Genomic DNA, 15,313 nt, shown 5'->3' with positions numbered 1-15,313 from the left:
AGGTCACACCTACAAAAACAGGCATCTTACCTCACCTAGTTAAATAAACAAAGAGCACTATTAAATAAACTGTGAAAGTGTTCCTGCTCAAAAGAGCACTGTGGAAAAGCTTGCCCCCATTGGGCCGCCTGGAGCCAGCTGTGGAAATTCCACGTGCACGCACGACTCTCGCCGTCCGTAACACGACTCTCCGTCCACTCGTTTGCCGACTTAACCACAAAGCAGTGTGTATTCTAACGACCCCAGATGAACGATGGGCCCAATCGAACCCCAAGCGGGATTTGAACTCGTAACCTACGCACTCAATCCAGCAAGCATCCATTTTTAAACCATAAACATCAATACACATTTGCTTTCAATAAATTACACGAAGGGCCCTCGTGCTTAATCAACGGTGTTATGCTGTAACAAACACAGCTATAATGCAAGCGGCAAAACCCAGGTTTGGGTAAAACAGAAATACCTGTAAATTAAGAATTCACCTTGAAGAAGGCCCCGATTTGGGTTTACGAGACAGACATAAAAGAAACCGTGTTCATAGTCCAGGAAGATAATCTACTATGAGCCAAGAATGTCTGTGTGTCACGCACGTGACGTCGCTCCACATCGAACAGCCCCCCTCATGAATAATAATTAGCGGGTGACGTCACTCCACATGGGGGGCGAGGCGCCTCCTCCCCCCTCCTCAGTGTCAACTTACAACCCTCACTACAAAGGCAGAACCCTCACGTCACGCGACCTCGGTAACGCTGTTGAGACATAGAAGTAGAAAGGACGTCATGATGAACAAGGGATTATAACCTTCAAATGAAATAAGTCTGTCACTGCGGCCTTACAAGTTTTACATTTACTGCAATACTCCCGTCATTGGACGGGCAAAATGCTAGTTACTGCTATAATGAGCCAAGAATGTCTGTGTGTCCTGCACGTGACATCACTCCACATTCCGCACCCCCCCCCTCCCCCGTTATTAATATTCATGAGCGGGTGGATTTTCACACTTATGCCGAAGGTCGAGAGAAAATACTTTTTTTCACAAATTCGCTTTAAGTTTGACGTTTCTTTATTGAAAGTGGCAAAATGGATTACGTGTCTTTATTTATTTCTACAGCTCTCGAGACAAAAGGCAAGTCTAATTTATGCTTCTACATTATGGTAAAAGACATTTCTCGGTGATTTTCCAGATATTGTATCAAATTCCAATTAATTTCAACCTCAGCAACCGAAAGCAGAAGAGAATAAAGTATCAGAACAGTGAATTTGAACAAATTGAAGGTCAGTTATATGCAGTGCTACAGTGACATGAAGTCAGGTGTTTTAGGGCATAGTTTTGTGCCAGATTCACTGCCATTAAGTGCTACAGTGAACTGCAGTGAAGTGTTTTAGGACTTCGTTTTGTGCAAAATTCACCGCCATTAAATTTATGCCGAATTTTTTCGTAAATATTACAGCTTCTGTCCTAGGACGGGCAAAAGGCTAGTATATAAGTAAAAATCTGCACTTGTGCAAACAATGACAATTTAACAGAGCAAGTGGGGCAAAGGTCACTGCATGATTGACAAAGGGTATTTAAAAGCACTGACCAAACAACATTTCAGACTTGCGAACAATGAATGGTGGCCATCGGTAGCCGTCGTTGATGGAAGTGGCAATCATTGCTTTTTTTTAAAGTTAAAATCCACAACGCATCAACATTGGGGGAAAAAAATGCATTTGCATTCCTGGAATGCATGGATTCAAGACAATCCGATTCGTTCATGCTCCAAGCGCTCCATGCATATGGGTGCGAATGACCAGTGCTTTAAGAAACCACACGATTGAGCCCAGCATCCTACGTTGACCAAATTAAAGGGTGACCTTTTTTTTTTTGTTAAGCCCCGTCCAATCCGGTGCGAAGGCACATGGCCCCCCTGCCTCTCCCATTATGCCGGGCTTCACGTGAGGTTTAGGAAGAGCAACGCCATCTTACACCACCAGTAGCACCCTCCCTACCCACGATTGGTTACACAGGTAGCCATGTGATTAGACTGACAGAATGGGATTCGCCCGTGGGGCCAGTTTGGGCAACTACATTCCATTGCCCCCCCGCCCCCCGCCACCACACACCCCAAACTCCCCCTTCCTTTAAGCTGCATTCATACAAAGTGTCAGTAATGACCAGCTCCGTTCCAATGTGGACAGACTTGGTAAAAAAAAAACTGCATCTTGTTTACAGGATGCAAAACGAAAGCCCCAGCGCCATTCTGTATCGCTAAGGAACTTGAGTTCATCGTCTGTCGCTAGGGAACCTTGCTCGTGCACTAAAAAAGCCTCGGGGCTTTCGAAAGGGGGGGGGGGGGAAGGGGGGTAGCCAAAAGAGAGGACACCAATGGAACCAGTTTAGCCACCAGCAACTGGCCAACTTCAAACCTGCTTACCGGTTGCTAACCATTTCTGTTGTGAACACACGTTCGGAGAAAAAAAAATGGGCACGCGCAACGATTCATTTCACAATGTTTGCGACCTTATCCACCACCGGGCACTCGCCCACAGCTTTGTCGCAGCAGGCAACGGCACGCTCGGGGCAAGCAGCCGAGCCTTGATAGCCATGCGATCGACGCGTCTGCAGTCACAATCACACGACACTATTCAGACCGATGCCCTCGAGATTGTATCATCCGAAATATGACGACGACGATAAAGAAAAACGACTCGTCAATGCCGCTTCACTTTTGTAACTCGACCTACATTGGACACTTTTCGATGAGCGTAACTTGCACAACTGCGTTGTCCTAATGATCGCGAGTTGCTCCAAAAAGAGTTTCCTTATTATACGACACCAACAGCACAGCTGTAACCAACGGAAATTAAAGAAAGATGCAAGTTATTGCACATTTATTTTTCATTTATGAAATCCTAGAAGGTCCACATATATTCACCGTTTCCCTGCCCGTTTGGTATCTGTATTGTACAGCCTTGACGTCTCGCCCCTATACGTCTTCCCTGCACTCCCAAGTCCCTTCCAAAAGATTCATGACACAATGGGCTTCTCTCGCAAAGCTGCCACAATACATACACACAACAAATCATTATCCAAACACCCCTGCCATCTACTTACCTCGCTTGCCAACTATCGGGACACCACAAAAAGAAAACATTTTTTTTACTTATATTAATATCAATTTGACGAGGAGTGCTAACTAATAGACCACTTCATACAAAATCACCCCAGACTGATAGCCATTTATCTTTAAAGGCCCCCTTGTGTGTCTCGCCTAGGGGTAAGGGGCTTTCATCTATCACGAGATCTGATTAATCCGCACTGCAAATTTACAGAGCCAAAAGCGGAGAAAGGGAACTCTTCCCGCTTACATAACCTTACATAAGGGAGACGCATGTTCCACGCCACACACCGTTACTCAGCGTGCAGACACGTTAGCCTAGCAGGCGCGACGAGTACTAATGACGGCACATTGGAGTACAACTGCACAAACACACGGAACCCTGAAGCAAGAGAGCTAAACCTGGGATTGCTGGTCCATTTATTGTAGGGTTTATGCTGGATACCGAGACTCTACAGCACCGATTTCCGAACCATTGCTGGATGAGGACTTCCCGGCTGCGTTGGGTCACGAGGCTTATTTGACCATACTTCACCACGCTGGTCAAGGAAAGGCTGGCGAACGTGGGGGAGGGGGGGCGTCAAGGAAAGAACTAGAATGGATTTTGCCGCTAAGCCCTTAAAATAGTCGAGAGGTAAAGAGTGACGTGCTTATTACTAAAATGCATTTTTTTTGTACTACAATAATCAACTGGATGGATCAGTAGCCAAACGCAGGTGTCATGTCCAGCACCATCGCTTGCGGACATCCGGCAATCCAGCACAAGAACACCACATTAAAACTAGGTTCTTTATTTGCAACAAGGGCCACCAAGGTGAAGGATGCACACTGAAGCCGCCCCCCCCCCCTCTTCCGCATCTTTCAATCTGATCCCCCCCCAACCCCCAACGTGAAACGTGCGAGCTTCCGTTTCCCCGCACAATTCATGACCGGAATGAGCACTCTTAAAACCGCTTTTTTTTTTACTTTCAATAAACACAACCGGGAGTCGTCGCTGCTCAAGATTCAAAACGACTAATCGGTTATAAATAATTACACATGCAAGAGCGGGTGGCCGCATCTATTTATCATACGAACAATTCTGCTCGCTCCTGTGCCCCGTTTGGCAATCAATCGGGCATGGCTTCACGCCACAGCTCGAAAGCACGTGTACTAGGAAACACCGTTGTAGTAAACAAGTTTAGTGGGTGGGGGGGGGGCATTAGTTTAATAAAGCTCCAGGAAACGCATCGAATCAATGACTTGCTTTAGCTCCCGAAGACTATGGGGTTACTGCTCCCAGATGATCAAGGATAAAAAAGTGACATAACGTAACGAGAGAATGGGGCGGGCGGTGGCAACCCGATAACGTGACACAGCATTTGATGATTGTTGGTGGGAGTCGAGGGAGTGGGGAGGGAGGGAAAAAGCCCGCGAGGATGTAGCGTGCACGCTCATTTATCACAGCCCATCAAGCGGCGCGTACGATCCATCAGGTGAGAAGAAGTCAGCTTCTCACAACACACACAAAAGAGCTGCTGTAGGTCAACATGTGAAGGGTGTAGCTTTTCTATTTATTTTAATACACTACACACGAGTTTCTCAAAATCTCAAAAAAGCTCAATTATTTTCACGACGTAAAGTGTCGAAGCACTTCCATTGCCACCGGGAACGCAGTTCAATAAAATCCATGGCTTTCTACTGGAGAATGCACGACTGAACTAGGGGCAGGAAACAACATTGTGCTTGCATTAAAGTCACGTGCTACGGTAGCTCTCGTCTGTAAGGCAACCTTCACACCATATTGTTAACAATCCACATGCGTCGTCGTCAGTAATGTACCGTTCCTGATAGAGTAAACAACTATAGCTCTAACCAGAGGTGAATTTGACAGACCCTAAGTGTGTGTTGACTCGCGCATCAAGTAATTTGCTATCCATTAAGCGTTACCCACACGTGGTGTTGTTATAGAGAACGAAGGCGTCGTCACACCGACACAGAACCCTCATCAGTGAGTGCAGCAGCTGCTGCTGCTGCTGCAGCCACAGCGATGCCACAACACACATTTGTGGTGTCGCTACAAAGACTGTGGCGCGCAAGAGAGTGTCCGGGGCGCGTGTAGTGGATTGGCCTTAGCAGCACAGAAGCAAACCAGGAAGTCTTTTGGTGAATGTTCACATACTATAGGCTTATCGGTATTATCAGCCACGTTATCCTACAGATGATCATCCACTCTACCTGCCAGTGTGTGTCCATGGTTCACAATTGCTATAGACAAATCCAGGGTATCAGACAGTGGGTCCCATATCCCAGTTACGTGGTGCATCACACAGCAGGTCAGCCAGTACAAAAGCAAGCGGTGCATGCAAGTGACCAAACACAAACTACCACCGCAGCAAGAAAAAAAGGCACAGCTTGCCCTTAGGGAGTACACAGCTAGTTCAGGGGGGGAGGTGGGGGGTGGGGGGAGGTGGTGATTGTGCTGGCTGAGTAAAGGCGGGAGGAATCCAGCAGCCGAGAAGAACAAGCACACCAAACCGCGGATCACATTTCCTTGGCTATCGTCAGTCAACTGACTTGCCTGCCTGCCCTCGCTCACCCTCCTCCATCTTACTCCAGAGGCCGGCCTGGCACCATTGGCTGTCCAGCTGACCGGGCCGTGCGCGCCGACTAGACTACCCCGTCTAGCTCTGGATAGACTGGGTGTGAAAACATAGCAGCCCATTGTCCGTACAGTTGAAAGGGCCGCGGGCTCTTTTGGATGTCTTTATAGAGTAGGATGTCTGGATTAAAAGTCTGGCTGGCTGGTGAAGCTGGCAACAGGTCTGGCAGTGGCACACAGTAAGGACTTTTCAACGAAACGGGCCAACCTGTTGGCCTTTCTTTTAAGTGTTAATTACTTAATTGGTGACAGATTGCTCAGATAAGATTTTCACGCTAGACACTTAGCACTATGTGTGTATGTATATATAGATGGTGCGTATGACTAGGATACTACTGAAACTAGATTTCTTAGTTTCAGGGATTTCTATTTTACCCTAAGAATAGTGACATTGCTTTAAGTCTGACTCGGAGCCTTGGGGAATAACAATGCACCAGAAATCTCTGAAAGATGCCTTGTAGCCTAGTTCTCTGAACCATGAAGATTAGCACTGAACCCTAAAGGTACCTTGTGGTCTAGTTCGACTTGCCTTGGACATTAACACGGAACCCTAAAAGTAGTGGAGCATTTATCACCTTTAGTTAAAACGCCACTTATTTTATAAGGAAAAGACCAACATGGCAAACTGTTGTGACAAGATAATGCTTTCCTGGATAAATAATATGGCATTGTCATGTCTAGTTTTTGTGCACTTAAATTGACACTTAATACATATATACGGTACATCTACTATACATGTTATTTTCTCATTCATAAACATAATGTACATATGAAATAAAAAAAAAGTTCACTATTTGCAAGGTCACACACTCCTGCCTTTGTTCCTTGACCTGTTAAAACTTAAGCACTGCAAGTTAAGTTAGCCCCTCAACATTTACAACTTGCTCAACCTCCGATTAGCACGGTTGGCTATGAACAGTGTGAAATAAGTTCAACATACAGAGTTGAACAAAGCAATCCAGTCAATGCAGAGTCATAGTATAGAAACATTGAGTAACCTTTACATATTAATAGACTAGATGGACACTTTCAGCAGTTGACTGCCAGCACCAAAAAGTAACAAATTGAGTGGAGGGTGTAATCCAATAAACTCAAACGTCAATTTTCCATAAATTGCGTATCGAGTGGCATCCCTCCTCCTACAGCACATGCCTTTGACTGGCAACAAATGCAAGTTAGTTTTGATGCATAACGCGCATTACGCCCCTTGCGTAGTGGATTTGTGCATTGAAATAATACAAATGTTCATCCCATCGGTCCCGTGGACTTTTCGTAAGCGGCCAGGAACAGTTGACTTCCTTTGTCTCATCGATAGCGGGGCTTGCCCTCCCCCCCGCCCCCCCAACAAACACCGTGGTGCCTCTTCAAAGCAAAACGTCACGACCGCGCACAAGTTTACCGTAAGCTCTTGTGGTGCTGAATTGTGCGTAATTCAGGAGAATAAAGGAGGGGTATTTTTTTTTTTCACCAAGTAAAATTAACAATACATTGGCGATTTCATTGGCGTTTGACGCACCAACGCTGGTTGTTCATTCTTTTTTCAGCCGCATTTCTTTCGGCAGGCAAATCTGGATGGACCAGCTTTTACATTCTCAATCCCCATTAGCAAAGTGCAGACGGTTAAACCAACGCTGTAGGGAAGCCTACTATTTTTATCTTCATATGATAAAAAAAACATTGTATGATTCAAAATCCAAAAACACCATACGGTATGTTAACAAGATGGTAGTGTGACCAACCCTCTTCATGGTAGAGAAACATGGACCACACACAGGTAAAAAAAATCATAAAGTAAATATGGTAACCACAGCAATTAAGTTCCTGCAGAATATTCTACAAACACGGTCTTCAAGAACATCTCGCAAATAAAGAGAAAATAGCAGAAGTTGCTTTAGTTCGGGGCAAGATAATAAGAGGTGAGACTGTGGATGTGGTCAGAACAAACTTGTTATATTATGAAACAAGTGCTTTGAAAAACAGGAAGTCAGAGAACAAATCAGTGGGAGAACAGACCAAAGATGGGTGGATTCCATGAAGACCTGAAGTGACATGGAAATTACATTGGCCATCCTCGCAGAGGCTTTTGGCTAAACCATCTAACAAAGACATTTACTGCATGGCACCGCTTTCAGATGCGCTTCTGCGGCCGTCTGGAACGCGCTTCCTTCCGATATTAGGAAGCCACCGGAGCCATGCACTTTTAATCATCTAGATTCAAAACTAATTTCTTTAGAAGTGCTGCGAGTTTAGTTTGTTGCCCTTCCCCAGCACCTCCGATTAGCAAAGTTGGCTACACATGGTGCGAAAGAAGTTCAACAGAAAAAGGAACTAGGAGAATGAAAACAAATATGAACAGTTGAAAGCTAAAAATAAAACCCAATGGCAGATGGAGTAATTAAGTTGAAAAATAAATCCATCACACCCATGCATAACATTTTGTACAAGTTTTATTTACTGCAACGAATGGGTCCCATGGTATGCAAAGGCTTTTGCCAAAATGAGCCTAATGCTGTTTTTTTTCCACTGGCCACACTGCTGATGACACTCCAAAAGTCGAACCATGTCTATTTTTTCCCCATTTAAATAAAAAGAAACAAATATGGACGGTGGAAAACCCTGCATCAGAAAGCTCAGCCTGATAAAAGTTATTGCAATTTGTATACAGTGAAACAGAGATGTTCAGTGTATACTTTACGTGTGGACGTATCTGTGCGTGTCTGAGATGCACGCACACCAGTTTGTGAGCACCTGTATCCATCGGTCAAGGCGCCAGTCAGAGTTATGCACTGGCCAGGTTGTTTATCTGTATGTTTATCTGTCAGTTCGTCCATGTGTCCGTGTCAGTTTGTCATGCCATTTTGCCTTTATCAGTTTACGGGTGTGCGATGTGCACGGATGTCTCAATGTGACTGTGTGCACAAGCCGCTCTCTCTCTCAATCTGTGTGTCCAAGTACATGTGTCAATATTCTTGGCAGAAATATATTCCTCTCTAAATACTGCATCTGACAGTGTCAGTTAGGTTTGCATGTCCCGGCATGTGTCAGTATGTGAATCTGCTTTCTCTACAGCTGTGCGTGGGATTTTGGGATGTCATTACGAGTCCACCCAGGTGACAGCAGAACTACTGTTTTTTTACGTGCCTGTTTATCTGTATGCATATATAAGTCTGCTTTGTGCCAATACTTTTGCACCTCTGTAGTTATCATTGTGTTATTACATGTGCGTCTGTGTGGGCACACAGTAAGTACTTCATTTGACAAGTCAGAATGTGCCCCTTATAGCTTCTGAAAGTACTGTATGAATGTATCCTATTTCAGTTAGCGTAAATATTTCGAATAAAATGCTTCGACTTGTGAAGATAATTCCATTTTGAAGATACATTTTTTTTGCTTACTTTTAAATTCGTAATTTAATACATTCGTTGAAATAAATATGTTTCAGTTTATTTCATGCAAACGGTTCTTGAGCTTGTCAATGACAGTTCATCTGTGCATTCAATCTGTTCCGGGCTGTCTGTCCAATGATAATCGCACTCCCTCGGCGAGTACTGAGCAGTCGGATAGGTCATCATAGATGAATGTGCACAGATAGACACCGAGGTGGTGTGCAAGAGGTGGTGCGTGCACTGCAAGAGGTGCAATAGGTGTGTGCATTGGATTGTGTACTTGTGAACGCATGCACGTGGTACTCTGGGATAGATCGACTCGTATGGCTCATCATCTGGACAAGGGCTACGAGGGCCCTGTGCATTCACCTCTAAGTTCAGGATGAATGACGTCCCCGAGGTTGGGCTGATCACCCCACCAGTAAACCCACAGCTCCTTGAGGCCCGGACTGCCATTGCGGCGCCACACGGCCAGGAGGTTGGTCTGCAGCGAGCGCACGAAGCTGTGCAGGATGGGGTCTTCCTGCGCGGGCGCAGCAATCACAGGCCCCGAGGCCCCAAGGCCACAGGTGTACCTACGCCATTTGATGCCGGTCAGGTCAGCCTGTAAGGTGGTGGTTGGGGTGGGTGGTACAAGTTGGGAGGGAGACGGCAAAGGCAAAACTGAAAATCATGCAGACTCACGCATAGGACACAAGGCATGTGAACCATACAGAAGTGCAGATGATAATTCCTTCATCCACCACGTGCGAGTGCCTGTGAGTGTGCGTGTTAAAATGCATTTCTACACGAACGCAGACTGCCACGAGCAGTGGGAAACATGCGTGTGCTGCACACTGTACATAGATGCATGTCGGCATTCATATTAAACCGTCACTGAAAAAAACTTCAAGGGAAAGCATGCAAACTTGCCAATGCTGCTACGTAGACGCGTGTAGAAATGAGAACATCATCATAGATGTAGAAACCAATAATACCAACATGTGCACGTACAGTGCACACGTGCAGGAATGCACAACACACGTAGGTAGCCAAACGTGTTCACATCTTGGTTGGTAAAAGTGCACGCACGTCAGACGACGTGCACTTTGTACATTCGCGTATATCCACACGGGCACACGTGTGTACACATATGCACAGAAGACACGCTGGCACATACGCATACCTATCAGTGTAAACGAGTGCACCACCGGGGGTACCTTCTGCACCTCCGATTTGCACGGTTGGCGACGTACAGTGCGAAATAAGTTCAAACGCGCATTACGTGCGAACGACGGATGAAGCTACTGTACTCACGGACACCATTAAGAGACTTGAACACTCACAACAGGGGCACACACGGCCACTCATTCACACTCTCCACACGTGAATATACACATGCAGTGTGAGCACATCCTATGCATATTCAAATGCACACGTACGCTCAAGACACACAAGCACTGGCAGACGTTACCTAGACAAATAGACCCACGCGCACTCGTTTATGTCTGGCGAAGACTCGGGCAAGCGAGTTTGTGTTGAGAATACACAACAAAATGCGCGAGTGTACATGCGAACATAGCTAACATAAGAACACGCATGTACAACCCACAGCTTGCGTACACCAATGACGCGTGCTGCTCTATGTCACACCGCCACTTCCACACACCACAGGACACCAGGCAAAGATAGTCGATAATTGGTAGATGGCACGTACGCCAACCCACAGCACTTCGTTTGCAAACACGACAAGACTGGGGCCGACGTAGTAACGAAGTAGAAAAGGGCCGATACAATCCCCGAAATAATACGTCGGGGGGGGGGGGGTAGGAATGTATTGTGTGACGCTCTGCTTGTACGCGAGTTTTGTTCTCGGAAGTATTAAATTATAAGTATGGAAACCAAATAGTCAAGCATATTCGCAATTTGTCATTTTAGCTCTGCTTTGTAACTCCATAGTTTTAAGCAATCCTTTGACCAATTTGGTCGCTTTTTGATAGGCCAAGTCTTCAAATATCATGGCAACTTTACACGAAAGTTCCATTCATACTGAGATCACCTTTACTCGAGTTATCGTGTCTCCCCGCCGTTCCAGACAAATGGCCAGACGAAGGGAGCCGATGCACAAAAGCTCTAAACCATTGACGGAGAGCGTTCATGAAACACAAAACTAAAACTGCGATAGTTTTAAATGCAGGAGTGGATTGGGGAGAGTTTGTTAGGGGGGGGCGCGGGCCGCCCTCCGGCCTGGGGCGAGACGCGGCCCTCTTATCGGTTTCGAGGCGGCAGGGCCTGCACGTCCCGCGGGGAGGCCTCGATGGCGAGGCGGCAGCGCGTCCAGGCGAGAGCGGGGAGGTAGTGGGGGGGGGGGAGAAGCCCCGAGAAAAACAACGCGAACCCCCGCGAGCGAGCTCCACCTCGGCGCGACTCAAGCGCCGGGGGTTTGATAGGTGTGGGGGGGAATAACCCCCCCCACCCCCCCCTTGAGTAAAGCCTCGCACGACGGAGCGAACGTCGCAACAATAGGTGGGGGAAAGAAAAAAAAATTTTAACGCACAAAAAATTAACATAATGATGACGATAATAAAATAAATTATCACTTGCAAGAAAATGGCCGCTGTAATGATTCTAGAAGCGGACGGGGCGGTAATTCTAGCGGCGCGGGCTCCCGCGTCCGTCTCGTCTACGCCGTCCGTCGACGTCGTCGTCGTCTCTCTCTCTACCACCACCACCACCCCCACCACCACCAAAACCTTCCCCTCCCCGCCGCTTCTCCGTCCTGCGGCGTTCTCTTCTCTCCTCGCTCGGCGGCTCTGCGTGCGGGCACGGCGCTAGCTCGCTCGCTCTCCCCGCCCGCCCGCCCGCTCGTTCGTTCGCTCTCCCCGCCCGGGCATCGAGGGGGGCCCTCTCTCTCTCTCGCTCGCCTTCATCGCTCGCGGCCGCCGCGGCTCGCTTACCAGGGAGAAGAGATTGGAGTGGCAGTCTTCCAAACTGGCGCCGTTTGCCACCCAGCTTGCGGCGGTCATGCTCCGTGCATGGCTCTGGGCCCCGCGGCAGGAATTCTTGTTTCTCCTCGCTTTTTACCAGTCCACCAGTCTTTACCGCCACCAACCAACCGCTACGGCTACCACCGCTGCTACTAGTTAGTACTTACTGGTTTACTACTACTACCACTACCACCACTACTACGGCTGCGTGTTTATTCGACAAGCGAAAAGGTTTAGCACGGACGGGTAATAAAAAAAAAGAGAGAGAGAAGCGAGATCAATTTCCTCTCAACTCCGACGCCGCCGCCGCCGCCGACGTTTTGATGGCGACTCGCTGTGATCACCCTCGCGAGTCGCTGTCGCTATTCGCGTGAGAGCGAACGAGCGAGCGAGCGAGAGAGACGCGGGGGGGGGATGGTGGAAGCGCCTGGCGCGGCCGTCCCTGCCACAGCGCCCGCGACTCGCGCTGTAATGGCGACAATAATGAGGCGGGCCCCTCCCCCCCCATCCCCCCCTCCCTCCCCCTCATAGCCCCTCCCCCCACCAACCAACCCTCCAGAACCCCCCGCCCCCTCATCCCCCCGGCACACCCCTCCCCCGTTCCCCCCCCCCCCCGCATGCCGAAGGCTCCTCCCCCTTTCGCTCGTGTGTCCGCGCGCCGCTATTGGCGGGTTCGTAGTCGCGTGACGGCTGAGGGTGCACGCGAGCAGCCTTGTGGGGGTGGGGGGGGGGCTAAAAAGGGGGGGGAGGTTGGACCCTCCCCCCCTCCCCTCAGCTCCCCACACCAATCCGAGCCCCGCCCCTCCCAACGGGCGCGCGCGTGCCGTAATGGCAGTGTACGGCGGGCGGGGGGGGGGAAGGTGTGGGCCACCGGAAATGAAGGAGGGGGATTTGAGAACGGGAAGGGAGATGGAGACCGGAAATAGAAGTGGGGTGGGAATTGGGGCGGGCGAAAGGGGGGGGGGGGCGTTGAGGGGGGGGGGGTACGCCGGAAATAGAGGGGAGGGAGAGCGGAAATGGAGGCGGGGGAAATAGAGCGAGCGGGGGTGGGGGCGAAAGGGAATGTGAGGGGGGAGAGAGGGGGGGGGGAGACCTCTGGTTATAAATATGAAATTGAAAGCTCGTAAACACACAGATACATTTTACACACTACGTCAATACCGAGCTTAGACCTATATTTATTTACACCCAGAGAGGGAGTGCGACAAAAAAAAAGCCTACAGAGCTACAAATGGACAATAAAGGAACGTGAAATTTAAACTTTCGCATGAATGCAATACTTTTATTTATTATAGTTTACAACATTTCCTTGTCAACAAAAAAAAAGCGTATTGGCTGTCGGCATGGTTTGGTCTTCACTGGAGCTGTCACGGGGCTGAGCTCCGGAAAATGTGTCGAGTGTGCAGGCGGTGCTACTGCGAGAGGGATTTCGGCGCGCTCCGGGGCATTGCCTGGGGAATTAAAATCCCTGAATGTTGGGCTATTGAAGCAATCTGTTATTAGTTTTTTTAAAAAATCTGATTTTTTGGGGAGGTGGCGGGTGGGCATGCGAATGCTCTCCCAGTTTGAGAAGGAATCTTGTCGCTGGCGACATCACAGAGTTGCTGCTGGTAGGGTGATTACGGGGTAACCGAGCGGTGTGTGTCTGTGTGTGTTTGGCTGTGTGTGTCTGTGTGTGTGTGGCTGTGTGTGTGGCTGTGTGTGTGTGGCTGCGTGTGTGTGGCTGTGTGTGGCTGTCCGTCTGTGTGTGTGTCTGTGTGTGGCTGTGTGTCTGTGTGTGTGGCTGTGTGTGTGTGTCTGTGTGTGTGTGGCTGTGTGTCTGTGTGTGTGGCTGTGTGTGTGTGTGTGGCTGTGTGTGTGTGGCTGTGTGTGTGTGTGGCTGTGTGTGGCTGTCCGTCTGTGTGTGTCTGTGTGTGGCTGTGTGTCTGTGTGTGTGGCTGTGTGTGTGTGTCTGTGTGTGTGTGGCTGTGTGTCTGTGTGTGTGGCTGTGTGTGTGTGTGGCTGTGTGTGTGTGGCTGTGTGTGTGTGTGGCTGTGTGTGGCTGTCCGTCTGTGTGTGTCTGTGTGTGTGTGGCTGTGTGTCTGTGTGTGTGTGGCTGTGTGTGTGTCTGTGTGTGTGTGGCTGTGTGTGTGTGTGGGGCTGTGTGTGGCTGTGTATCTGTGTGTGTGTCTGTGGCTGTGTGGCTGTGTGTCTGTGTGTGTGGCTGTGTGTGTGTGTCTGTGTGTGTGTGGCTGTGTGTCTGTGTGTGTGGCTGTGTGTGTGGCTGTGTGTGTGTGGCTGTGTGCCTGTGTGTGTGTGGCTGTGTGTGTGTGTCTGTGTGTCTGTGTGTGTGGCTGTGTGTCTGTGTCTGTGCGCCTACCTCGCCACTCCGACCAATCGCACACAACGATTACGTAATTCGCCTTCCTAAGGTCTTGGGGAGTTTTTTTCCCTCTCTCTCCTCTGTCTCTCTCTCTCTCAAACACATGCCTAAGTGTCTGTGCTGCTGCTGCTTTCTAGAGATGTTCACAGTGTGGTTGTCTCGTTAGGTACCTGCAGTGCAGAGTCTCTGGGTGTAACCGCCAGTAGCTTACGCTGCAGAGACCCATAAACTAACACAGAACATGCAGTACATATAGGACACTTATAGACTTACGTAAGATTTTCTGTTTGACTATTTTGTTTTAATTTTATACCAGGTAAGGCCTATTACAGTGTAACTCTTTTTCAGAAGCCACCTTGCGATCACAAATGACAGGCTCAGCGAAGTTGGCGGCTTTTATCGTCGCGGGGAATTTAAAGCAGTAAAATAAATACTCTATTAAACGCGTGGTGATGTTGATTCTAAATGTGGGGGGTGAGGGGGGAAAAAAAAACCCCACGCGACCACGGGAAGAGAGAGAGAGAGACAGACACCGCAAACTTCACATTGAGAGCACGCCTCAAGGATTGCGGTTCGAACCCAAGAACTCCTTGCATACCAGGCGAGGTAGTTAACATCTCCTAGCCACCGTGGCGCCCCCAAATGAATTATTTCAGCAACAAATATACCCACATTTTTTTTTAGACCCCTCCTGCCTTCTAAAAAAAAAAACAGGCGTGAGATTCGGTGAGGTTTTCCCGGATTAAAACAAAAACACAAGAATATCTTCGTAGTATTGCACCCATAAAATAACGTGGGAGCCTGCTTTAGTGTAGCTGTGGAGTGTGCAGGCGGTGCAACTGCGGTGGGGCGCACGG

The 15,313-nt window shown here is 48.5% G+C and overlaps 1 protein-coding gene across 1 annotated transcript in view; it reads right to left on the bottom strand.

Annotated features, from left to right (window-relative positions):
- Positions 1 to 12,586, bottom strand: part of LOC116950308 (mediator of RNA polymerase II transcription subunit 13-like) — an 88,553-nt gene extending 75,967 nt beyond the window's left edge. Inside the window, 2 exon segments of the mRNA XM_076072472.1 lie at positions 9,498 to 9,732; positions 12,065 to 12,586. Coding sequence (XP_075928587.1) covers positions 9,498 to 9,732; positions 12,065 to 12,133 — 304 coding nt within the window. The 5' untranslated portion in view covers positions 12,134 to 12,586.
- Positions 12,587 to 15,313: the final 2,727 nt, after the last annotated feature.

This window comes from Petromyzon marinus, chromosome 38, assembly GCF_048934315.1.
Source record: "Petromyzon marinus isolate PM22_M1 ecotype Great Lakes invasive population chromosome 38, UKy_Petmar_22M1.pri1.0, whole genome shotgun sequence".
Taxonomy (NCBI): Eukaryota; Metazoa; Chordata; class Hyperoartia; order Petromyzontiformes; family Petromyzontidae; genus Petromyzon; species Petromyzon marinus.
Note: the sequence above shows the minus strand (reverse complement) of the source record. Positions and strands in the feature narration are given on the sequence as shown.